At 42.8% G+C, this 20,295-nt stretch overlaps 2 protein-coding genes across 14 annotated transcripts in view; one reads left to right on the top strand and one right to left on the bottom strand.

Annotated features, from left to right (window-relative positions):
• Positions 1–19,440, bottom strand: part of RNF170 (ring finger protein 170) — a 29,252-nt gene extending 9,812 nt beyond the window's left edge. Inside the window, exons 1-5 of one of the 13 annotated variants that reach the window (XM_053578790.1) lie at positions 19,262–19,384; positions 12,080–12,211; positions 11,790–11,865; positions 10,638–10,781; positions 2,803–2,878 (exon numbers count right to left, since the gene is read on the bottom strand). In XM_053578790.1, coding sequence (XP_053434765.1) covers positions 2,803–2,878; positions 10,638–10,774 — 213 coding nt within the window. In that variant the 5' untranslated portion in view covers positions 10,775–10,781; positions 11,790–11,865; positions 12,080–12,211; positions 19,262–19,384. Of the gene's footprint in view, positions 1–2,802; positions 2,879–10,637; positions 10,782–11,789; positions 11,971–12,079; positions 12,212–18,829; positions 18,947–18,979; positions 19,206–19,261 lie in introns of those variants that run through there. The other 12 variants (XM_053578792.1, XM_053578795.1, XM_053578794.1 and 9 more) reach the window with 12 other exon arrangements.
• An 86-nt stretch (positions 19,441–19,526) lies between these two features.
• Positions 19,527–20,295, top strand: part of HOOK3 (hook microtubule tethering protein 3) — a 96,924-nt gene continuing 96,155 nt past the window's right edge. Inside the window, exon 1 of the mRNA XM_053578789.1 lies at positions 19,527–19,826. Within this exon, the coding sequence (XP_053434764.1) occupies positions 19,770–19,826 (57 nt within the window). The 5' untranslated portion in view covers positions 19,527–19,769. The remainder of the gene's footprint in view (positions 19,827–20,295) is intronic.

Raw genomic sequence — 20,295 nt, 5'->3', positions numbered from 1 at the left:
ATATGCTGGAGGTGGCGGGTTCAAACCTAGCCCCGGCCAAAAAAAAAAAAAAAGAGATTCTCTTGCCTCAGCCTCCTGAGTAGCTGGGACTACAGGCGCCAGCCACAATGCCCGGCTATTTTTTGGTTGCAGTTGTCATTATTATCTGGCAGACCTGGGCTGGCTCGAACCCACCAGCCTTGGTGTATGTGGCTGGTGCCCTACTCACTGAGCCACAGGCGCCGAGCCAGGAGTTCCTCTTTTACTTTGTTAGAATGAATAAGTTACTCTGAGTAACAAGCTAAGCTAATACATAAGCTAAGAACAAAAAATGTCAAAACTATTTTCTAAGTCAGCTTATTTTCATTTTTAACATCTTTTTACATTTTAACATTTGCCCTCTGACAAGCATTGCATGTAAGCTGTACCTCACAGGCAATGAGAATTAAACCTTCAGAGAAGAGTATTTGGTTATTTTAGAAGCAAGAACAATTTAAGACTACTGGTAACTTGCACTTAATCCTCCACACAGTCATATAAGTAGATATTAATATGTTTCCAGTTCCATCAGTGTTGTGATTGGATAGGAATGGTATTGCTGAATTACCAGTATGAGAAGCGTCCACATATCAAAGACCCCACTAGATTCGTAAGTACTGTGAGGGCAAGGAATTTATCTGTAGGATTCACAGTATCTCAAAAACTAGAAAAGCGTCTAGCTCTAGTACGTATTATTTATCTTTTAAAATACTTATTTATCAAATCCTGTTTTGACAGCACCCAGCACACATAAAGTAGCTAGCATAAAAAACATCTAATTACAGGGAAAATTCTCAAATTTGCTAAATATGAACTATTCTTAAATGAATTAGATTTTTGCTATTCAATAAACCATAACTAAAATTTCATATTTCCTAAAGCAGTCCTAAATTATCAGAATATTCTGTAATTCAAGGTCAGTGTACTCATTTATATAACTTTTAATGGTATAAAAAATGTATAGCACTTACATATTCCCCTCTTCATCTTTTCTAATTATTTTTTAGAAACTGACAAAAACCCCAAACCAGTGTTGTCCAACAGAACTTTCTGCAATAGGAAATCTTTATCAGTGCTGTTCAATACAGTAGCCAGGAGCCACATGTGGCCACTGCATACGTGAAATGTGGCCAGTGTGACTAAAGTACTAAATTTCAAATTGTATTTAATTTTAACTAATTTAAACAGCCACATGTGGCTAGAGGCTGTCATACTGGACAGCACAGAATAGGCTACGTCTCCAGCCTTATTCTAACTCTTAAGAGCCATGCCCCATGCCTGGGGAAGATGTAATGTAGATGAAGGGGCCAGCACTGCAAAGAAATTTGCAAGATTCCCCTCATGTGGTATTCCTACATAGCCAAACCTATTCATAGACTTGCTAGTTTGAGAAAATTTTCAGGAAAATTAAAGGAAATTTTAATGATCCAACATGTTACAGGAGTAATAGTTGACAGCAGCCTTACTTATCATATTTGAAGATTAAGTAAGATAGTTGTTTGTGAAAGCACTTTGTAAATTACAAAATGCTATCACAAAATGAATTATTGATAATAATAGGTCTGGAAATGAATGCTACTGATATGCTTACACTGTTCTTGCATCAATGAATTTAAGCTCTAAGAAAGCAGGAACATGTGTCTGTTAGGTTCACCACTGAATTCCCGATGCCTAGAAAACACGTGCATATGGTAGATATTAAAAATAATATTTTGTAGCTTGGTGCCTGTAGCTCAGTGGCCAGGGCGCCGGCCACATACACTGGAGCTGATGGCTTTGAATCCAGTTTGGGCCTGCCAAACAACAATGACAACTACAACCAAAAAAATATAGCCAGGCCTGTGGCAGGTGCCTGTAGTCCCAGCTACTTGGGAGGCTGAGGCAAGAGACTCGCTTAAGCCCAAGAGTTTGAGGTTGCTGTGAGCTGTGAGCCACGCCACTCTCCCAGGGCGACAGCTTGAGACTCTTTCTGCAATAAATAAATAAATAATAAAAAATAATATTTCGTGAATGGATAAATTATAAAACCATTAATGGAACTAAAGTTTGATCAGGTAGGAAAGCAATTTCTTTTAATTTTTAAATGTTTTTTTTTTTTTTTTTGCAATACTATTTTGGAGACAAGGAAGGCAATTTTTAATTTTTTTTTATGTTAACTATCTCAGCATGAAGGTGTACAGATCCTACTTATTTCTGTCTCCATAAAGTCTTACATTTCTGACTGTTAAGAGATTCAAAATGGTATAAAGTAAAGAAGAGGGTGGTGCCTGTGGCTCAGTGGAGTAGGGCACTGGCCCCATATGCTGGAGGTGGCAGGTTCAAACCCAGCCCCAGCCAAAAACTGCAAAAAAAAAGCAAAGAAGAGACAGAGAAGTTTTCTTTACCTACCCAGTTTTGTTAATTTGGACCATTGAGGAAAAAGAGGAAAAACCCAAGGAGCCACCCCTCCTAGTCATTTCTTTATAGGTCTTAGGAAATACAGTTCTGATCCAACATTCTTGTTAAGGCCAATGAAACAGTGATTACTTTTGCACCAATAAATTGTAGGAAATCTACGGTCTTTTAAAGCAAATTAATAATAATCAAAACATGAAAACATCTGACTACATTAAGACTAGGCAATGTGCCTAGTCTGAAAATATAGTCTATAGAATAAAATAAGGTAATTTAAAGCAGGAAAGAAGGCTGTTTCTAAAAGGCAATTTATTAATGTTTCATCACAATTTCATATACAAAGTGAGTTAAAACATCTACTTACATAAATGCTTATTCACATAAAAGTACCTGTTCAGTTTGAAGTTGTTCTCGAAGCACCCTTACTAGTTCTTGGTTTTCTGGGTGAATATTTTGATGTACATTTCTGGTGAACAGAATATAAAAAGCTTTGAATATAAAATACTGTCAGACGAATCCATTTCCTTTATGGGTCTAATTTTCAACTCAGAACTCCTGTTAACTTTATAAACATGAACAACAGCAGATAACTGCACTTCAATCCCAGGACTGTGAGTTCCAGGCTCATCTGTGGCTACTTCTTCTAAGATCACTGATTTTTAGCTGGTTTCAGGTTAAATGGGTAAATGATAAAATCCAGAGGCCTAGTATTTATTGTCATTGTAAGCTTACAAATAAAGAACAATTAACACATTTCTTTCTTTCGTGGGATTCCTTCAAAATAAGTGGCTATATGGTTCTATATATTATTATTCATTTGACTACTTCTCTACATCTTATTAGGTCTTTCTCTTAACTTTTCAGGTATAATGGGACAAAAACAGAGTTGAAACTAAAATTATATATTATAGAAAAGCCAAAACTTAACATACCACTAATGTCTTAACGTTAACAATTAGAACAGAGAATCAAAGGCAAGAAATTAGGAGCTAATACAATCAAATAGGATAAGACATAGGAGTATTGAGATGGTCAGGTTAGTGGAAAGGGGATGAAGATTTATATTTGAATCACAGCTTAATTTCACTTGGCTATAGATGTTTTTTCTAAACTTAAATGTCTTGAACAACAATATTTTAAGTTTACATAGTCACAGGATTACTCTATAGAAGAGTCTTTAGCCTCTGGGTAAGCCAGTATCCAACAGAAATAAGAACTCATATCCTAATTGGATAGGGAAAATTTAAAAAATCTATTCTATGATAATTCAGTTTTTTGTAAAAATGAAAATTTTAACAAAGACAACCAACAAAATACAACCATTAGTTCAAAGAAGACATAAAAACTATTTAAGGGCAAATATCTAAATAGAAGTTCACTGTATGTAATGAAACTACTGAGCACTTATTTAAACCTCTTAAATGTTTGTGGATTCTTTGTTTTCAATTAAGTTGGCTGGCTCGGTGCCTATAGCTCATAGGCCTGGACTCCGGCCACATGTGCCAGGGCTGATAGGTGTGAGGCTCGGGCCTGCCGAACACCAGTGACAACTTCAATAATGACAACGGCAACAACAACTATAAAAATAGCTGGGCACTGTGGGAGGCTGAGGCAAGAGAATTGCTTAAGCCCAAGAGTTTGATGTTGTTGTGAGCTATGATGCCCATGGCACTCTACCAAGGGCGACATAAACACTCTGTCTCAAAAAAATAAATAAATAAATAAAAATAATAAAATAAAATAAATAAAAATAAAATAAAATAAGCTGGGTGCAGTGGCTCATGCCTATAATCCCAGCACTCTGGGAAGCCAAGGTAGGGGAACTGTTTGAGCTCACAAGTTCGAGACCATCTTGGGCAAGAGCAATACCCCATCTCTACTAAAAATAGAAAAACTGAGGTCAGAGGATCACCTGATCCCAAGAGTTGGAAGTTGCTGTGAACTATGATGATGACATGGCACTCTAATCAGGGGGATAGCTTGAGACTCTGTCTCAAAAAATAAAATAAAATAAAATAAGTTACATTCTTACGACTAAAGAGATGATCAATGAAATAAAGCTACTTCTAAAGAGATGATGGATGGGGCGGCACCTGTGGCTCAAGGAGTAGGGCGCTGATCCCATATGCCAGAGGTGGCGGGTTCAAACCTAGCCCCGGCCAAAAATCACACACAAAAAAAAAAAAAAAAAAAAAAAAGAGATGATGGATGAAATAAAGGTACTTCTACGGGAAAGCAATCTATCAAGGAGCACTCGAGCACAGGAACCACCTTGTTTCAATTCAACCACTGAAGAGCTAGGTAAACGGCATTTTTATGTTCTTTGAGGCTAGAAAACCATTTCTTTTTCATTAAAAAAAAATAGGGATGAGGCTTCACATTACAGACATGAACCCTGTGACTGAAAGGTCCCTTCCTTGGCTTCCTTCTACAAAATACATAGGAATTTTAGGCTAGGTGTGGTGGTTTATCCCTGTAATCCCAGAACTCTGGGAGGCCAAGGTGGAAGGATTGCTTGAGCCCAGAAGTTCCAGACCAGCCTGAGCAAGAGCGAGACCTTGTCTCTACAGTAAATGAAAAAATTAACTAGACATGGTGGTGCACACCTGTAGCCCTAGCTACTTGAGAGGCTGAGGTAGAAGGATCACTTGAGCCCAGGAGTTGAGCTCATGGTGATGCCACTGCACTTTATTTGGAACAACAGAGTGAGGCGCTGTCTCAAAAAAAAAAAAAAAGAATTAAAAAAATCTGACAATAAAATGTTTGAGAAGTCAAAGTATATCCAAAGAATAAGAACAAACACCCAAAGCCACTAAATATTGCTTGTAGCTCAGGAAAGTAAATGTGATTGGCAGCTGTGATTATAGAACAAAAAAATCTGTAATAAAAAGCAATGGAATAATAATTAAGATAGACTAAAATCATGACTGGAAAATCTGGGACATAATGATCACCTTAACTATGAAATTATAGAAGAAACTTAAAATTATATAATGTGTAAAACCATTTGATACTAAGTAGGTCTAAAGTAAGGTTCCAAGATGGTAGCTCAAATGCAGAAGTGAAGTACTTGTTTTGTTACTGCATTTACCAATGACATAAGGTCCTTCCTTGTTCTTTGAAAGTGGAAACTAAAACTACCAAACAGGCTAAGTTGTATGTAGTAAAGAAGCTTGGAAACTCTGTTATAAGGAAAGAAACGATACCCAAATCTTGAGACAAGGAAAGAAAGTCTGAGTCAAGTATACAGACATGAAAGGTGCTTTAGAGTGGTCTGCCAGCAAATGGCAACTATTATAAATATGCAAGAAGGAAGAACAAATACAAATATTTTAAAAGAAATTTAAGGCTGGGCATAGTGGCTCATGCCTGCAGTCCTAGCACTCTGAGAGGCCAAGGCAGGTGGATTTCTTGAGCTCAGGGGTTTGAGACCAGGCTGAACAAGAGTGATACCCTGGGCGGCACCTGTGGCTCAATGGAGTAGGGCGCCAGCCCCATATGCCGGAGGTGGGGCAGGTTCAAACCCAGCCCTGGCCAAAAACTCCAAAAAAAAAAAAAAAAGAGTGATACCCTATCTCTACTAAAAAAAGAAAATACTACCTGGGCCTAGTCCACCCTTTAAAACACTTTTGGAATTCTTTTTTTGAAATGGCCACCAGAGCTGTCATCATACCAATTCTGACAGTTCACAAACTTGCCACCATGTCCTTACAGGGCAGCACTGTGCTAACAAGTCAGTAAGGTGTCATAACCTGGTACATCAGTGTCTCACAGCCACGTCTGTGTTGATGCGGGGCAGCGTCTTGCTGAGTGGCGTTCATTATTGTTGTTGTGTGTTTTTGTGCACCATATGACAGTGGCTCTGATGGTCATTCCAGAAAGAGTTCCGAAATTGCTTAGAAGGATGAACTAGATGCTAGCTTCAGTGTGTAGCTTCCCAAGGACAGCACTTCAAAGGTGACCATAGTGATATTGAGCAGTGGGTATGTAGCACTTTTGGTTAGCACGAGTTTGTGCTTAATTGACAGACCTCACAGTGACACATAAACCAATGGAAAAGAACATAGAGCCTAGAAATAAGTTCTTACATATTTGATTGCTATGGGCTGAATGTTAGTGTCCTTCACCCTTGACAAAACTCTTATGTTGAAATCTTAATCCTTAATGAGACAGTAAGAGGCCACCTTTGGAAAGTAAGTAGGTCATGAAGGTGGGTAATTGGGTCGTGATGGGATTAGGGCCCTTATATTAGTAAGAAGGGAGCTGGCTTCCTGTCTCTACTCTGCCATGTGAAGCTGCAACAAGTAACAGCCACCTGCAAACCAGACACCAGATCTAACAGCACCTTGATCTTGGACTTTCCAGCCTCTGGAACCATGGGAAGTTAAGTGTTTGTTATTTTATTTTTTTTTAATAAATTCTTTTTTTTTTTTCCTGTAGAGACAGAGTCTCACTTTATCGCCCTCAGTAGAGCTGTGGTGTCACAGCTCACAGCAATCTCTAACTCTTCGGTTTAGGCGATTCTCTCGCCTCAGCCTCCCAAACAGCTGGGACTACAGGTGCCTGGCACAACGCCCAGCTATTTTTTTGTTGCAGTTTGGCCAGGGCCAGGTTTGAAACTGCCACCCTCGGTATATGAGGCTGGTGCCCTACCCAGTGAACCACAGGCACCGCCCTTAAATGTTTGTTATTTAAGCAATCCAGCCTATGGTTAACAATCCAAACTAAGACAATGGTCAGCTGATTTTTGATAAGGGGGACAAAACTATTCAATGGGGAAGGTAGAGTCTTTTAACAAATGGTGCCAAGAAAATTGAATATTCACATGCAAAAAAAAAAATTGGGGCTTGGCGCCCGTAGCACAGTAGTTACAGCAACAGCCACATACACTGAGGCTGGCAGGTTCGAACCCAGACAAACAACAATAACAACTGCAGCAAAATATAGCCGGGTGTTGTGGCCGGCGCCTGTAGTCCCAGCTACTTGGGAGGCTGAGGCAAGAGAATCGCTTATGCCCAAGAGTTTGAGGTTGCTGTGAGCTGTAATGCCACAGCACTCTACTGAGAGCAATATAGCGAGACTCTGTCTTAAAAAAAAGAAAATTGGGACCCTCACCTTACCATATATAAAATTAAATAAAAATATATCAAAGGATTAAATTTAACAGTTAAAACTAGTATGGAAATCAGTATAGGTATTTCTCAAAGAACTGCAACTAGATCTCCCATTCGATCCTGCACTCCCACTGCCGGGTAGGACGGGACAGGAGCTATTACATCAGGAAGACATCCGCACTCACATGTTTATCACAATTCACAATCGCAAAGCTACAGAGAATCAAAGTGCACATCAACCAGACTGGATAAAGAAAATGCGGTATTGGGCGGCGCCTGTGGCTCAAAGGAGTAGGGCGCCAGCCCCATATGCTGGAGGTGGCGGGTTCAAACCCAGCCCTGGCCAAAAACTGCAAAAAAAAAAAAAAAAGAAAAGAAAATACGGTACATAGAGGGTGCCAAAAAATGTACACACATTTTTAAAAAGGAAAAAAACTATATTAAAATTGTAATATTCAATATATACCAATAACAAAAGATGATTACAAATCATGTTTGAGCACCTCTTGTAATTGCAGAAGTCAAATGTGACTTAAGTATTACAATTTTAATACAGTTTTTTTCTTTTCTTAAAATGTGTATACCTTTTTTTGGCACCCTCTATATATTACAGAATACTACTCAACAACAAAAAAGAATGAAATCCAATAATGCAATCTGGATGAAACGGGAGGCTTGTATCCTGAGTGAACTAATTCAGGAACGGAAAACCAAATACCATGTTATCACTTGATAAACCTATAAGGGGAGCTAAGCAATGGCTATGTGTGGTCACACGGAAATGGACAGTAGAGACTCTGAAGGGGGAGGCTGGAAGGAGAATGCAGAATGGAAGATTACCTACTGCATACTACTCAGGTAACAGGTACACTGAAGTCTTCACCACTGTATCCATATAACAAAGCTTTACTTATACCACTCAAATCTATTAAAGTTATTTTTTTTTGAGATAGAATCTCAGTCTATCACTCTGGATAGAGTGCTACGGTGTCGTCACAGTTCACAGCAACCTCAAACTCCTGGGTTGGAGCAATCCTCTTGCCTCAGCTTCCCAAGTAGCTGGGACTATAGGTGCCCGCCATAACACCTGGCTAGTTTTTCTACTGTTAGTCGAGATGGGATCTAGCTCCTGCTCTGACAGGTGCGGAACTCCTCGGCTTAAATGATCAGCCTCCCAGAGTGCTAGGATTACAGGTGAGATTAAGCTTATTGAGAGCGGCATGTCAGAAGCCAAGACTGGACAAAAGCTAGGCTTCAAGACAAAATTAATTTTTTAAAAAGTTTAAACTATAGGCTTGGCGCCATAGCTCAGTAAGCAGGCGCCAGCCATATACACCGAGGCTAGCGGGTTCGAGCCCGGCCCGGACCTGCTAAACAATGACAATTGCAACCTAAAAGTAGCTGGGCATTGTGGTGGGTGCCTGCAGTCTCAGCTGCTTGGGAGGCTGAGGCAAGAGGATGCTTGATACAACAGATTGATAGCAACTTCATCCAAGTTGCTATTACATTGAATAGAACAGTTTCAAGGACAGAGCCCTGCAGCAGTGGACAGCGTCCTCCTTTTTGGAGGAGCAACCTGCTGACCAATTATGAATTCACTTAACTCTGCTATCCTGTAGTCATCATTTTCCCCATCACGTTCACGTGTGTATCACCAGTGTTGTTCTGGATTATCACTCTGTAAAATATCCGCTTGGAATCAAGGTAACATTATGCTAACAAGGGACTTCAAACCAGGCACAGGACGCCTGCAACCCAGCACTTTGAGAGGGGAGGCAGGAGGACTGCTTGAGGCCAAACACAGTGAGACCCCTGTCTCAATAAAAAGTAAAAAAAGTTAGTCAGGCAAGTGGGAGGATTGCTTGAGCCCGAGGCTATAGTGAGCCATGATCAGGCCACAGCCTGGGTGAGATCCTAGGTACACAGTTATGATTTAATAAAAAAATTAAAATTGGGTGGCGCCTGTGGCTCAGTGAGTAGGGCGCCAGCCCCATATGCCGAGGGTGGCGGGTTCAAACCCAGCCCCGGCCAAACTGCAACCAAAAAATAGCCGGGCGTTGTGGCGGGCGCCTGTAGTCCCAGCTGCTCGGGAGGCTGAGGCAAGAGAATCTCGTAAGCCCAAGAGTTAAGAGGTTGCTGTGAGCCGTGTGACGCCACGGCACTCTGCCCGAGGGCGGTACAGTGAGACTCTGTCTCTACAAAAAAAAAAAAAAAAAAAAAATTAAAATTAAAATAAACAAAAGACTATCAATGCATAGGTAAATGGTTAATCACCATTTTTTCAAGTTTCCACATTTTTAAATAATCCTTTCTGCAGTTTTTATAGAAAAACATAAACTGATTTGTAATTTTCAGAATTAAGCTTTTTTCTATTTTGTACTTTTTTCATTTCTGCTTTAATGTGTATAACAAAATTTTATTCATCTTCATATGTTAACTCTTAAATTTCTACTTTACTGTCTAGTACCTACATTATTGATACACAGACATCTGAGATTTTTAAATATTATTCCTGATTTCATAATAGTTAATTAAGACTAATTAATTAAAATTAATTCTAGAGTGGGCACAGCGCCTATAGATGCAGGAAATTCGGAGGCTTAGGTGGGAGGACTACATGAGCCTAGGAGTTTGAGTCCAGCCCGGCAACAGAGTGAGATCCCCAAGTCTAAAAAATAAAATAAGTAAACAGCTAATAAGTAAACTAAAATTAATTCTAATATTAATTTTCTTCACACTATCCAAGTCCTTTTTTACTTCAGTTTTTCCATCTAAAACTGAAAATACTTTGCCCTAATTATCTATATCACTTGTGAGTTGGATTCAATTATGAGAAGTATTTTTAAACTGTGATACTCCCATAGAACATATTAATATTTCATTTAAAATATGAATGAATTTAAATATTATCTTGTTAAGATAGTTAATGACAGGAAAAATATATGCTAGCCATCAGAGCCCAGTTGAAAATAAAATACCTTAGTAACTATCTACAATCACTGAGATCTATTATTTGCTTTTCATATTAAGTATTACGCATGACTAGGAGTCAGAAAGTCAGTGGTGCTTGTAAATATATAATATTTCCATTCCTTTGTTCTTTAGTCTCACCTGAAAAGTGCAAACACCAGGGTAGCAACCAAAGCGAAACTGACCACAACTGCCACAAGTACTTGGTCACTTACTCCTTCTATCACTGAATCATCATCCAGTTTCAAACTTTGAACTTCACTTTGATATCTGGCCATTCCAGGTCTAAAATATGAAAAAATAAGAAAAAAGTTACAAATGACATAATGAAAATAAAATGCACTAGTAAAGTACTGAAACTGACTTCTAAGACATTTAATTTTTGCAGCGCCCATATGAGGTAGGCTGCATTAAGCATAACCCCAGTGGGCAGTCTCCTATTATTGGGGTCTTTAAAAGATACCAGGCACATTCGTTTGGGGAGTACAAAATTCTATTTCCTTTAAGGAAGACAATTATTATAATTTATCATTCAATTATATTTTTAAAAACAATTTTTTTTTGAGACAGAGTCTTGCTGTGTCACCCCAACTAGAGTGCAGTGGTATCATCATGGCTCAGAGCAACCTCAAACTCCTGGGCTCAAGGCATTTTCCTAAGTCAGCCTTCTAAGTAGCTACTATAGGTGCATACCAGGATACCTGGATACTTTTTCTATTTTTTATAGCTATGGGGTCTTGCTCTTGCTCAGGCTAGTTTTAACTCTGAGCTCAAACAATACCCCCACTTCAGCCTCCCAGAGTGGTAGGATTACAGGGGTAACCCACCATGCCTGGCCTAAAATAAAATTAAAAAAAAAATACTTTTTCTTCTTGGGGCGGCACCTGTGGCTCAAAGGAGTAGGGCACCGGCCCCATATGCCGAAGGTGGCGGGTTCAAACCCAGCCCCGGCCAAAAGATGCTCTGCCAACTGCTCGTTTCTTACTCCTGAATAACAAAAAATTCTCCAAGTAGGTCAGATCCCTCTTCTCCCTCATTGCACCGAATGTGTACGTCTTACAGAATTTACCATGTATGGATGGAGAGGGAAACACATTTTACTCTTTTGTAAACGTTCCTATAACATAAGCCCTTGTAGGACCTATAGACATTCATTTAAATAAAAGTGACTTCCATACTTACAATGTTAGCAATTTGAAAAGTAAAAGATACTTAGGTATAGGATATTTATATTTATATCAAGACTATTTGAATTAATGGAAATTTTTGTGTTTGAAAATCCATTAGCCTCACCTGAAACCAAGCTCAGCTTATGGTTCAGAATTCTTTGAACTGACTGGAATATAGAATCACTCTGTGGCTGCATTTCCTTATGAAGAGAAAAGGGGGGATATGAAACTCTCCTTCCCATACTCTAGAACAAAACAGTAGTACCCAATTCTAGAGGTATGAGGGGAGACAGCCCAACCACTTCCAAGTCCAAATGTCGCAACAGTAAAGTTCAAAGTATTCTTAAAGGGAAATAAAGGAAATATTCAATTAAATATGAGATATTAATAACTAAAATAAAGTTCTGCACTTACATAACTTAGTGAATTGAAAAAAGTGTATCCAATGTCATCATTAATCAGGTATTTTGAATGTGAAAGTCTTAATACCTTTGAAAAGAATCTGAACTGGCAGCTAGTAAGAAAACTGCCTCTTCTGGACGAAACCTAAGCAAACAAATAGATCAAAAGCAGTTTTCATCAGTTTCACGCACAGTAATGGCCTGATACATGAGGAACTTTCTAATGACAGGTTTCAAATACCCATTATGAAGGTGTGCACCAGGAAACTCAAGGAAAGAGCTGAGTCTCAGTATATTCATTCCAAAGAACAGTCAAATAAACTGGCCAACTGAAATGGAGCTTCAGGTAACGTGGAATGGGCCAGGCAATCGATTCAGACTTTCATTTTATCACATTTCGTCTTTGTAAATTAGAGATCCTATGACCACTGGAAGTCCCAAGGGCAGTAAGAACTACTTGCATCTGCTCAAAGACAACCAAGATGTTGTTCCCTGTGTCAAGATTCTGAGCTCTAATTAATTCTCAGAGTTGTGAGGGTTAAACCAAACTAACAGAGGCAAAAGTACTTTGCAAGTGAAGTTCACCAACAAATACAATTTATTTTTCTTTTTTGAGACAGTCTCACTTTCTTGCCCCCAGGAGAGTGCTGTGGCATCACAGCTCACAGTAACCTCAGACTCCTGGGCTTAAGCGATTCTCTTGCCTCAGCCTCCCAAGTAGCTGGGACTACAGGTGCCCACCACAATGCCCAGCTATTCTTATACATGGGGTCTTGGCTCAGGCTGGTCTTGAACCTGTGAGCTCAGGCGATGGCCCACCTCGGCCTTCCAGAGTGCTGGGATTACAGGTGTGAGCCACCGCGTCCAGTCCGTATATTACAATTATGACTATTTCTCCCATTCTATATTTGGGCAGTTTACTACTTTGTATTTTTAAAAAATGCATTTCATTTGTATCCCTGTCCTTCAGGTGCAACCGGTGATAATGTGACTAAACTCTACTTCAAAATTTATTTGACTTCTACGCAGTTATACCCTTTGATATACTTACAGGACACCTTAAGTGTTGCAGGGCCACATAATTTTATTCGCATTTGCATCACTTTATAGCAGACATTCTTATTGTTGTTGGGAGGCACAGAAAACTCCACTGCATTCTCCTGTCTGCGGAAACCCCCACTACACCTGGGGCTGTCACATGCAGATCTGCGAGTGGTGTCTGACCTACTTGTTGGGGGCTTTGACAGTGTAACTTCTGGCTTAGTTTTTTTTATAATTGGAGTAAAAACAGAACTGTAAATGTGAAATGAGCCGCTATTTCAGTTTGGAAAGAGGCTGCTCTGACTTAAAATTACAGGTGATAAACAATAAAAAGAAAATTTCCACTTGAGGTGATGACATAATACCTCAGCCTTTTTTTTTTTTTTTTTGTAGAGACAGAGTCTCGCTTTATGGCCCTCTGTAGAGTGCCGTGGCCTCACACAGCTCACAGCAACCTCCAACTCCTGGGCTTAAGCGATTCTCTTGCCTCAGCCTCCCGAGTAGCTGGGACTACAGGCGCCCACCACAACGCCTGGCTATTTTTTGGTTGCAGTTTGGCCGGGGCCAGGTTTGAACCCGCCACCCTCGGTATATGGGGCCGGCACCCTACTGACTGAGCCATAGGCGCCACCCATACCTCAGCCTTTTTTCTTTTGTTTTTTTGAGACAAGAGTCTCAAGCTGTTGACCTGGGTAGAGTGTAGGGGCGTCACAGCTCACAGCAACTTCCAACTCAGGCTCAAGCGATCCTCTTGCCTAGGTTTTTCTATTTTTAGTAGAGACGGGGTCTTGCTCTGGCTCAGGCTGGTCTCCAACCTCTGAGCTCAAGCAATCTACCTGCCTCGGCCCCCCAGAGTGCTAGGATTACAGGCATAAGCCACTGAGCCATCCAATACCTTAGTCTTGAAAATGAATTCCAAAATCAATCTGGACCTCGATTCTCCAACTTCTTTTTTTTTCAGTAAGTTTTTATCTAAAACTAAACAGTGCTACTGATTATGCCAATAGCCCAGGCTCTAAAGGGAAGCCCCAACACTTGCTATTTGGACATTAAGAGTTCTAGATTTTAATTCCAAGTCCGCTGTCAAAATAAATAAAGTTCAACTGTTAGAACCCCAAAACACTTTAAATCTTGAGAGAGATGTTACTGTGATCTGAGTCACGTGACATGTTTACAATTCTGCTTCTTAGATTATAGCTTAACTCTCTTCCTCCATAAATGACTAAAAAAGACCAGAGTCTAGACCTCCCCCTGCTAATCACTCATCTTTATTATAGATTAACTGCCCCCTTTATTGTCCTGTACCTAACTCAGACCAGATGGTGCCCCAAACAGGGACCCTGTAACAGTGACATCTTCAGTGTAAAATGTTAAATATAGCCTCTGTAAGTTGACTACCCAAGGGACTATAACAAACTGGTCAAAATCTGGAAATGATCAACATAAGGAACCAGGCCCACTGTACTGATATGCACACATGGTGCATGTCCGGTATATGAAAAATAGGTCAATTTAAGGAGGCAGTCAGGGTAGGGAGGTGGTGAGCTATGGAGGTTCTTTGCCCTGGGTGGAGTGCTGTGGTGCTGTGGCATCACAGCTCACAGCAACCTCCAACTCCTGGCTCAAGCAATTCTCCTGCCACCACCTCCCAAGTAGCTGGGACTACAAGTACCCACCACAATGTCTGGCTATTTTGGGGTTGCAGCTGTCATTGTTGTTTGGTGGGCTCGGGCTGGATTTGAACCCGCCAGCTCAGGTGTATGTGGCTGGCACCTTAACCACTTGAGCCACAGGCGCCGAGCCAACTATGGAGATTCTACAGTCCACTTCCCCCCACCAAAGCAGACCACCACAGCTAATCAGATTATAACTGTACAATAAGCCCAAAATATTAAAATTCTGTTAAGCTTCCCTAAACTTTATCTTATATACTTAATCCCAAACTTCTACACTTTTTATTTATTTAGAGACAGAGTTTCAAGCTGTTACCCTGGGTGGAGTGCTGTGCAACCTCCAACTGGGCTCAAGTGATCCTCTTGTCTCAGTTTTTCTGTTTTTAGTAGAAAGGGGGGGAGGGTCTTGCTTTTGCTCAGGCTGGTCTTGAACCTGAACCTGTGAGCTCAAGCAATCCACTCCCCATGGCCTCCCAGAGTGCTAGGATTATAGGTGTGAGCCACCACGCCTGGCCCAAACTTTTACACTTTAAAACACTGACTTTCATTCTTTAAAATCTGTTCTTTCCCAGGTAGCTGGTTCTCAACTTTTATACTTAAATAAACTCTCTTTAAACTACATGCTGACCTTTCAATAAACTTGGGTTAGCAACTGTAACCACACTTTATCAGGACTGCACATTTTCTGCAGAATGTTAAAGTTGGACTTGATGATATCTTAGTTCCTTCCACCACCACATCTCTCTGATGCCATTTTGGAAAGAACACAATCAGGCAAGGTACAGACAAAGGTTAACGAGGTTATAAGTTGGGAGCTGGACTGGAAGAGCTAGACCTTCTCCATTCCTAGTACGCAGTTCTACAACTTGAATTCTTTCAAGTATGTATTACTTTAACCATAGGGATGCAAATCAGGCCTCAATGCACATACCACTTCTCACCTGCCTGGGCCCTCAGTCTCCTTCAATGCCTTCTGATTATCTCACTGAGAGAGAGCAAACAACAGGCGCCCATACTGGCCACAGGGCATGCCAACTGCTAAATTCTCTTGCTCCATCAAGAACTCCTTTTTTTTTTTTTTTTTGTAGAGACAGAGTTTCACTTTATTGCCCTCAGTAGAGTGCCACAGCTCACAGCAACCTCCAACTCCTGGGCTTAGGCGATTCTCCTGCCTCAGCCTCCCAAGTAGCTGGGACTACAGGCGCCTGCCACAACGCCCGGCTATTTTTTTGTTGCAGTTTGGCTGGGGCTGGGTTTGAACCCGCCACCCTCGATATATGGGGCTGGCGCTGTGCTCACTGAGCCACAGGCGCCGCCCCAAGAACTCCTTTTTTTAAAGACATCACTCAAAATGTTTATACAGATGCCAAATATTTATGGACGGACCACCCAAAATTGGGCGTAGTTTAATTTTAGAATAAATATTTTGCTTAAATGCTTTACCTTCAAAACTTACGATTATTATTAATCATAGAAGTTAAGCACTTAGTTCCAAGCATGCAAAATAACATCTCAATTAATTAATTAATTTATTTTTTTTGTGTTATTTGAAGGTTTTGTTGTAGCAGTTTGGGGACCCAGATTTGATCACTACACATTGCATGCTTGTATCAAAATATCAAAACAATTAAAAAAATTACATGTACCCCATAAACACGTACAACTATAATGCATCCATAAAAACTAAGAATAAACTATTAAAAAATGAACTCCTGAGGGTGGTACCTGTGGCTCAAAGGAGTAAGGTGCTGGCCCCATATGCTGGAGGTGGCGGGTTTAAACCCAGCCATGCCAAAACAGCAAAAAAAAAAAAAGAACTCCTTTCAATCAGGAACCACATCTTACTCCCTTGAGTAGGGCACAGGATCTTACATGTTGCAGGACATGTTTCATGTTTCAGCATGTTTCATGCTGCCTACATGAAACCCAGAAACAAGATTATCAAATCTAAAGAACATGGGAACCTGTCAAATGTGAAAACCTGTACTGTTTTTAACTGTTTTGAGAGTTATAAAAACAAACCATCTAAGGTCTTAGAAACTATGTGGGGTGACAGAAGCCTGAAGACCGGCTTTGCTGTTGCTTAGCTGGCAGAGTCTAACTGGGGATTTCCTCCATACAGCAAAGAACCATAAGCTTTGGGGTCAGACAACTGTGTACTTACATAAAGGCTGAGTCTCAGATTTCTCATAGGTAAAAGGCATAAAATTAGGTGAAACCATCATCAAACTGCTACTTTTTTTAGCAAAGCAAACAAAATAAAAAGCCCTGCCTTGTGGAATATATGAATATAATGACATAACTACAGGAAAACATTTAACATATTGGGTGTCACATTGCATAGCCTCTCAGTAGATGAAAGCTATAATAACACTTTGCCTACTATTATCAATAACTGTCAAGGAATCAGCAGAACTATGATAAAATCTAGCCATGCCTTCCCATAGCTGCACTATATTGCATCTCAAACTCTCTTTAATTGAAGCTCTACATGTTCCCCCGAAGACAGGATAAATTTGGGAACACTGCCACATGGGACACCACCACATTCTCTTGAATCTGATAAACAGCTATAGATGAGAACCAGCTTCCAACTAACTGGAGTTAAGGACACAGCTAAGAGAAGTTCAACTCACTTCTTCTTGGTCATTTCCATAGTCTTCAGGAAAGAAAAAAAAAACAGGGAAGGAAAAGTAGAAAATTCTTGGAACAAAGGAGATGCTCAGTGTCTTTTTAAAATAAGCTTGTGTAGGAATTTGATGGCTGTGAAATAAAATGAAACTCCAAGAACACTGCATGGACAGTCCATCAAGGGCACCTTTTCTCCACTTCCAAAGACAAGCTGCATGTGAGTGTGGCTCAAGTCAATGTAACACATACTTACTGACTTCCTTCACTTGCCTAACAGGTGTAGGTCACTTAAAGTGACAGGGATTCAACAGAAACCACCTAGTATGGAATGTAGGAACTCTGGTTTGACCAACACCCAGCGGCACCAACAGAGCAACCGAGGCAGGAGAGATATTAATTTATAATTTCTAAAGGTTTCCCTGCCCTTGATGTAGGGAAGAACATTTGGAAGAAAAACTAGTGAAAAGACTTCAAGTAAGATTTGTTCACATTCACAAAATGATAACCCATCAGACATGAACTCTGTAAGGCATCATTAAAAACTAAAAATTCGGCGGCGCCTGTGGCTCAAGGAGCAGGGCGCCGGTCCCATATGCCGGAGGTGGCGGGTTCAAACCCAGCCCCGGCCAAAAAAAAAAACAAAAAAACTAAAAATTCATCATTAAAAACTGTCTTCGAAGTTCTGAGTGCTCAATGAGAAAACCTACTCTTCATGGGAAAAGGGGGCAAATGGGTTCCCGGGAACTGCAACCAAAAGGAAGATGTGTCCTAGGAAGCTGACTTTGCACTACTCCGGTAAGTTTAACATTATTTGATAGTGATGCATACCCTGTGAATCAACAATTCTCTCCAAAGTGTGTGTCTTAGAAACTCCAGCACATTTGTACTAAGGCCCAGGTACAAGAAAGCTCACAGGATGGTTCTGAGTAGCCCTACGGCTGGAACAAAACGTCCATTGACGGTAGAATGGATACACTGTTATATTCACCCCATGGAATACTAGACAGCAGTGAAAATTACCCAGAGATATACAGCACACAAATTAAATTGAAAGCCACAAAACACACTGATCCTACCCATAAAAGTTCAACAACAGGCGAAGGAAAACAATATTGCATGCGTTGGGGGTGAACCTATGAGGAAAAGCAATGAAATCATCATCACCAAAGTCAAGCTGGGGAAAGAATTACCCTTGGAAATGAACAGGGTGGGCGGGGGGAATGCTGGGGTGCTGGCAATGCTCTTTTTGTTTTTATCTGAGTGTTTTATTCATTATCCTTTAAACATGTATGTCGTACGCACTTTTCCGCATATGCTAGATGGGTTAAAAATCGATCGGTAGCCCTGCAGAGATTAGTGCCTCTAAGAAGGCGAGGCGAGAACGGTCCACGTCCCCATTAGGGAAAGCCAAGTCCAACCTCTAAGGGAAGCAGGCCCCAGGGCTGCCGGGGTCCTCACGGACTAGAGAACTGGCGCACACCCTCTCTCTAAGCAAAGTTTTCACGGAGTCGAGGCTCCAGCGATCCGAGAAGGACCGGCAAGCTCCCCTCGCCGCCGGCCAAGCCCACCTAGAACCACCGCGACGCCCTCCACGTCGGCCCTGCCACCGTCTCCAGGCGACTCCGGACGGAAGCCGGGCGCTTCTGAGGCTCGGACCCGGCTTCCCGGAGGAAGGCGGAGCCCCTGGGGGTCGGAGGCGGCGGCTCCCGCCCCTGAGAGCCCGGCAGCCCGGCGGCCCCCGGCAGTCCCGCCGCACCGGGCCCCGCGTCCGCGCCAGACGTGGCCCGAGCGGTGGGCGTGGCGGGCGCGCGCTCGGCACCCAGGCCGCGGCCGGGGGAGGGGACGCGTACCTCGGCCCGCGGAGGAGCTACCTCGCCAATTCCCGGTGACAGAGGACAGAGACTGTTTCCGGGGACTGCTCCCGCCACCCCTCCCGGACAACCACTAGCTGTCTCTTTTTTAATTTGGAGTGCGGACGCAGGCGCACGCGCACTGCCGAGCTTCCGTGAGGCGCGTGCGGACCGCCGAGGAGGACCCGCCGCCGCCAGCGCGGGGGCGCGCGCGCCGCGACACGCAGAGGCCGGGCGCGCTCGGGAGGGGCCTGTGGGCGGGGCCGCGGGGCGGCGGGCGGGGCCGCGTCGCGCGCGACGGGTGCGCGGCCCCGAGTAAGAGCAGGAGGGGCGCCGGGGGTGACGCTGCGGGAGCCGCTGCCCGAGCCAGGGCGACAGTCGGCAACCCGGGCCCAGAGCAGGCGGGCCGGAGGCCGAGTCAGCCGCCCGGGTCCTCCGGAGCGACCCCAGGCCGAACGGCAGCGGTTTCTGTGGGGTGGGGAGGCGCTGCCAAGCCGAGCGGGGGAAGATGTTCAACGTGGAGTCTGTGGAACGGGTGGAGCTGTGCGAGAGCCTTCTCACTTGGGTAGGTGGTGGCCGGAGGGGCGCCGGGAGGACCCCCTCCCCCAGGCCGCCTCCCGGGATGCTTCCCCACGCTGTCCCGGGGGGCGAGCGCCGAGGGCCACGGTGCCGTCACATCCGGGGCCTGGGGCGGGGTCGCCGGGTTCGCCGGTGCGGGCCGCGTCTGCACCCGCGGCCGGGCCGGGGTCGCGGGGAGGAGAGAAACTTGCCGGGCCCGAGGCGTTGGCTGTTCTCGGAGTGGAAACCCGCCCAGTGGAGGCTAATGACGGGGTGCAGGCGACACTGCAGTCAGGGCTGTTGGGAGCGGGGAGGCGCGAGTCCTCAGCTCGGCTTTCAGGGACGCTGAAGCCCCGGCTGTCCCCGCGCTGGGCGACGCCGGCGGAGGGACCCGGGACCAGGCTGCGGCGCCCCTCGCCTTTGTTGTCAGGCTCAATGGGGATGGTGCGCAGCCCCTGGGGGGATGAGCCCTGCCG

The sequence above is a fragment of the Nycticebus coucang genome, chromosome 24, assembly GCF_027406575.1.
Source record: "Nycticebus coucang isolate mNycCou1 chromosome 24, mNycCou1.pri, whole genome shotgun sequence".
Taxonomy (NCBI): Eukaryota; Metazoa; Chordata; class Mammalia; order Primates; family Lorisidae; genus Nycticebus; species Nycticebus coucang.
Note: the sequence above shows the minus strand (reverse complement) of the source record. Positions and strands in the feature narration are given on the sequence as shown.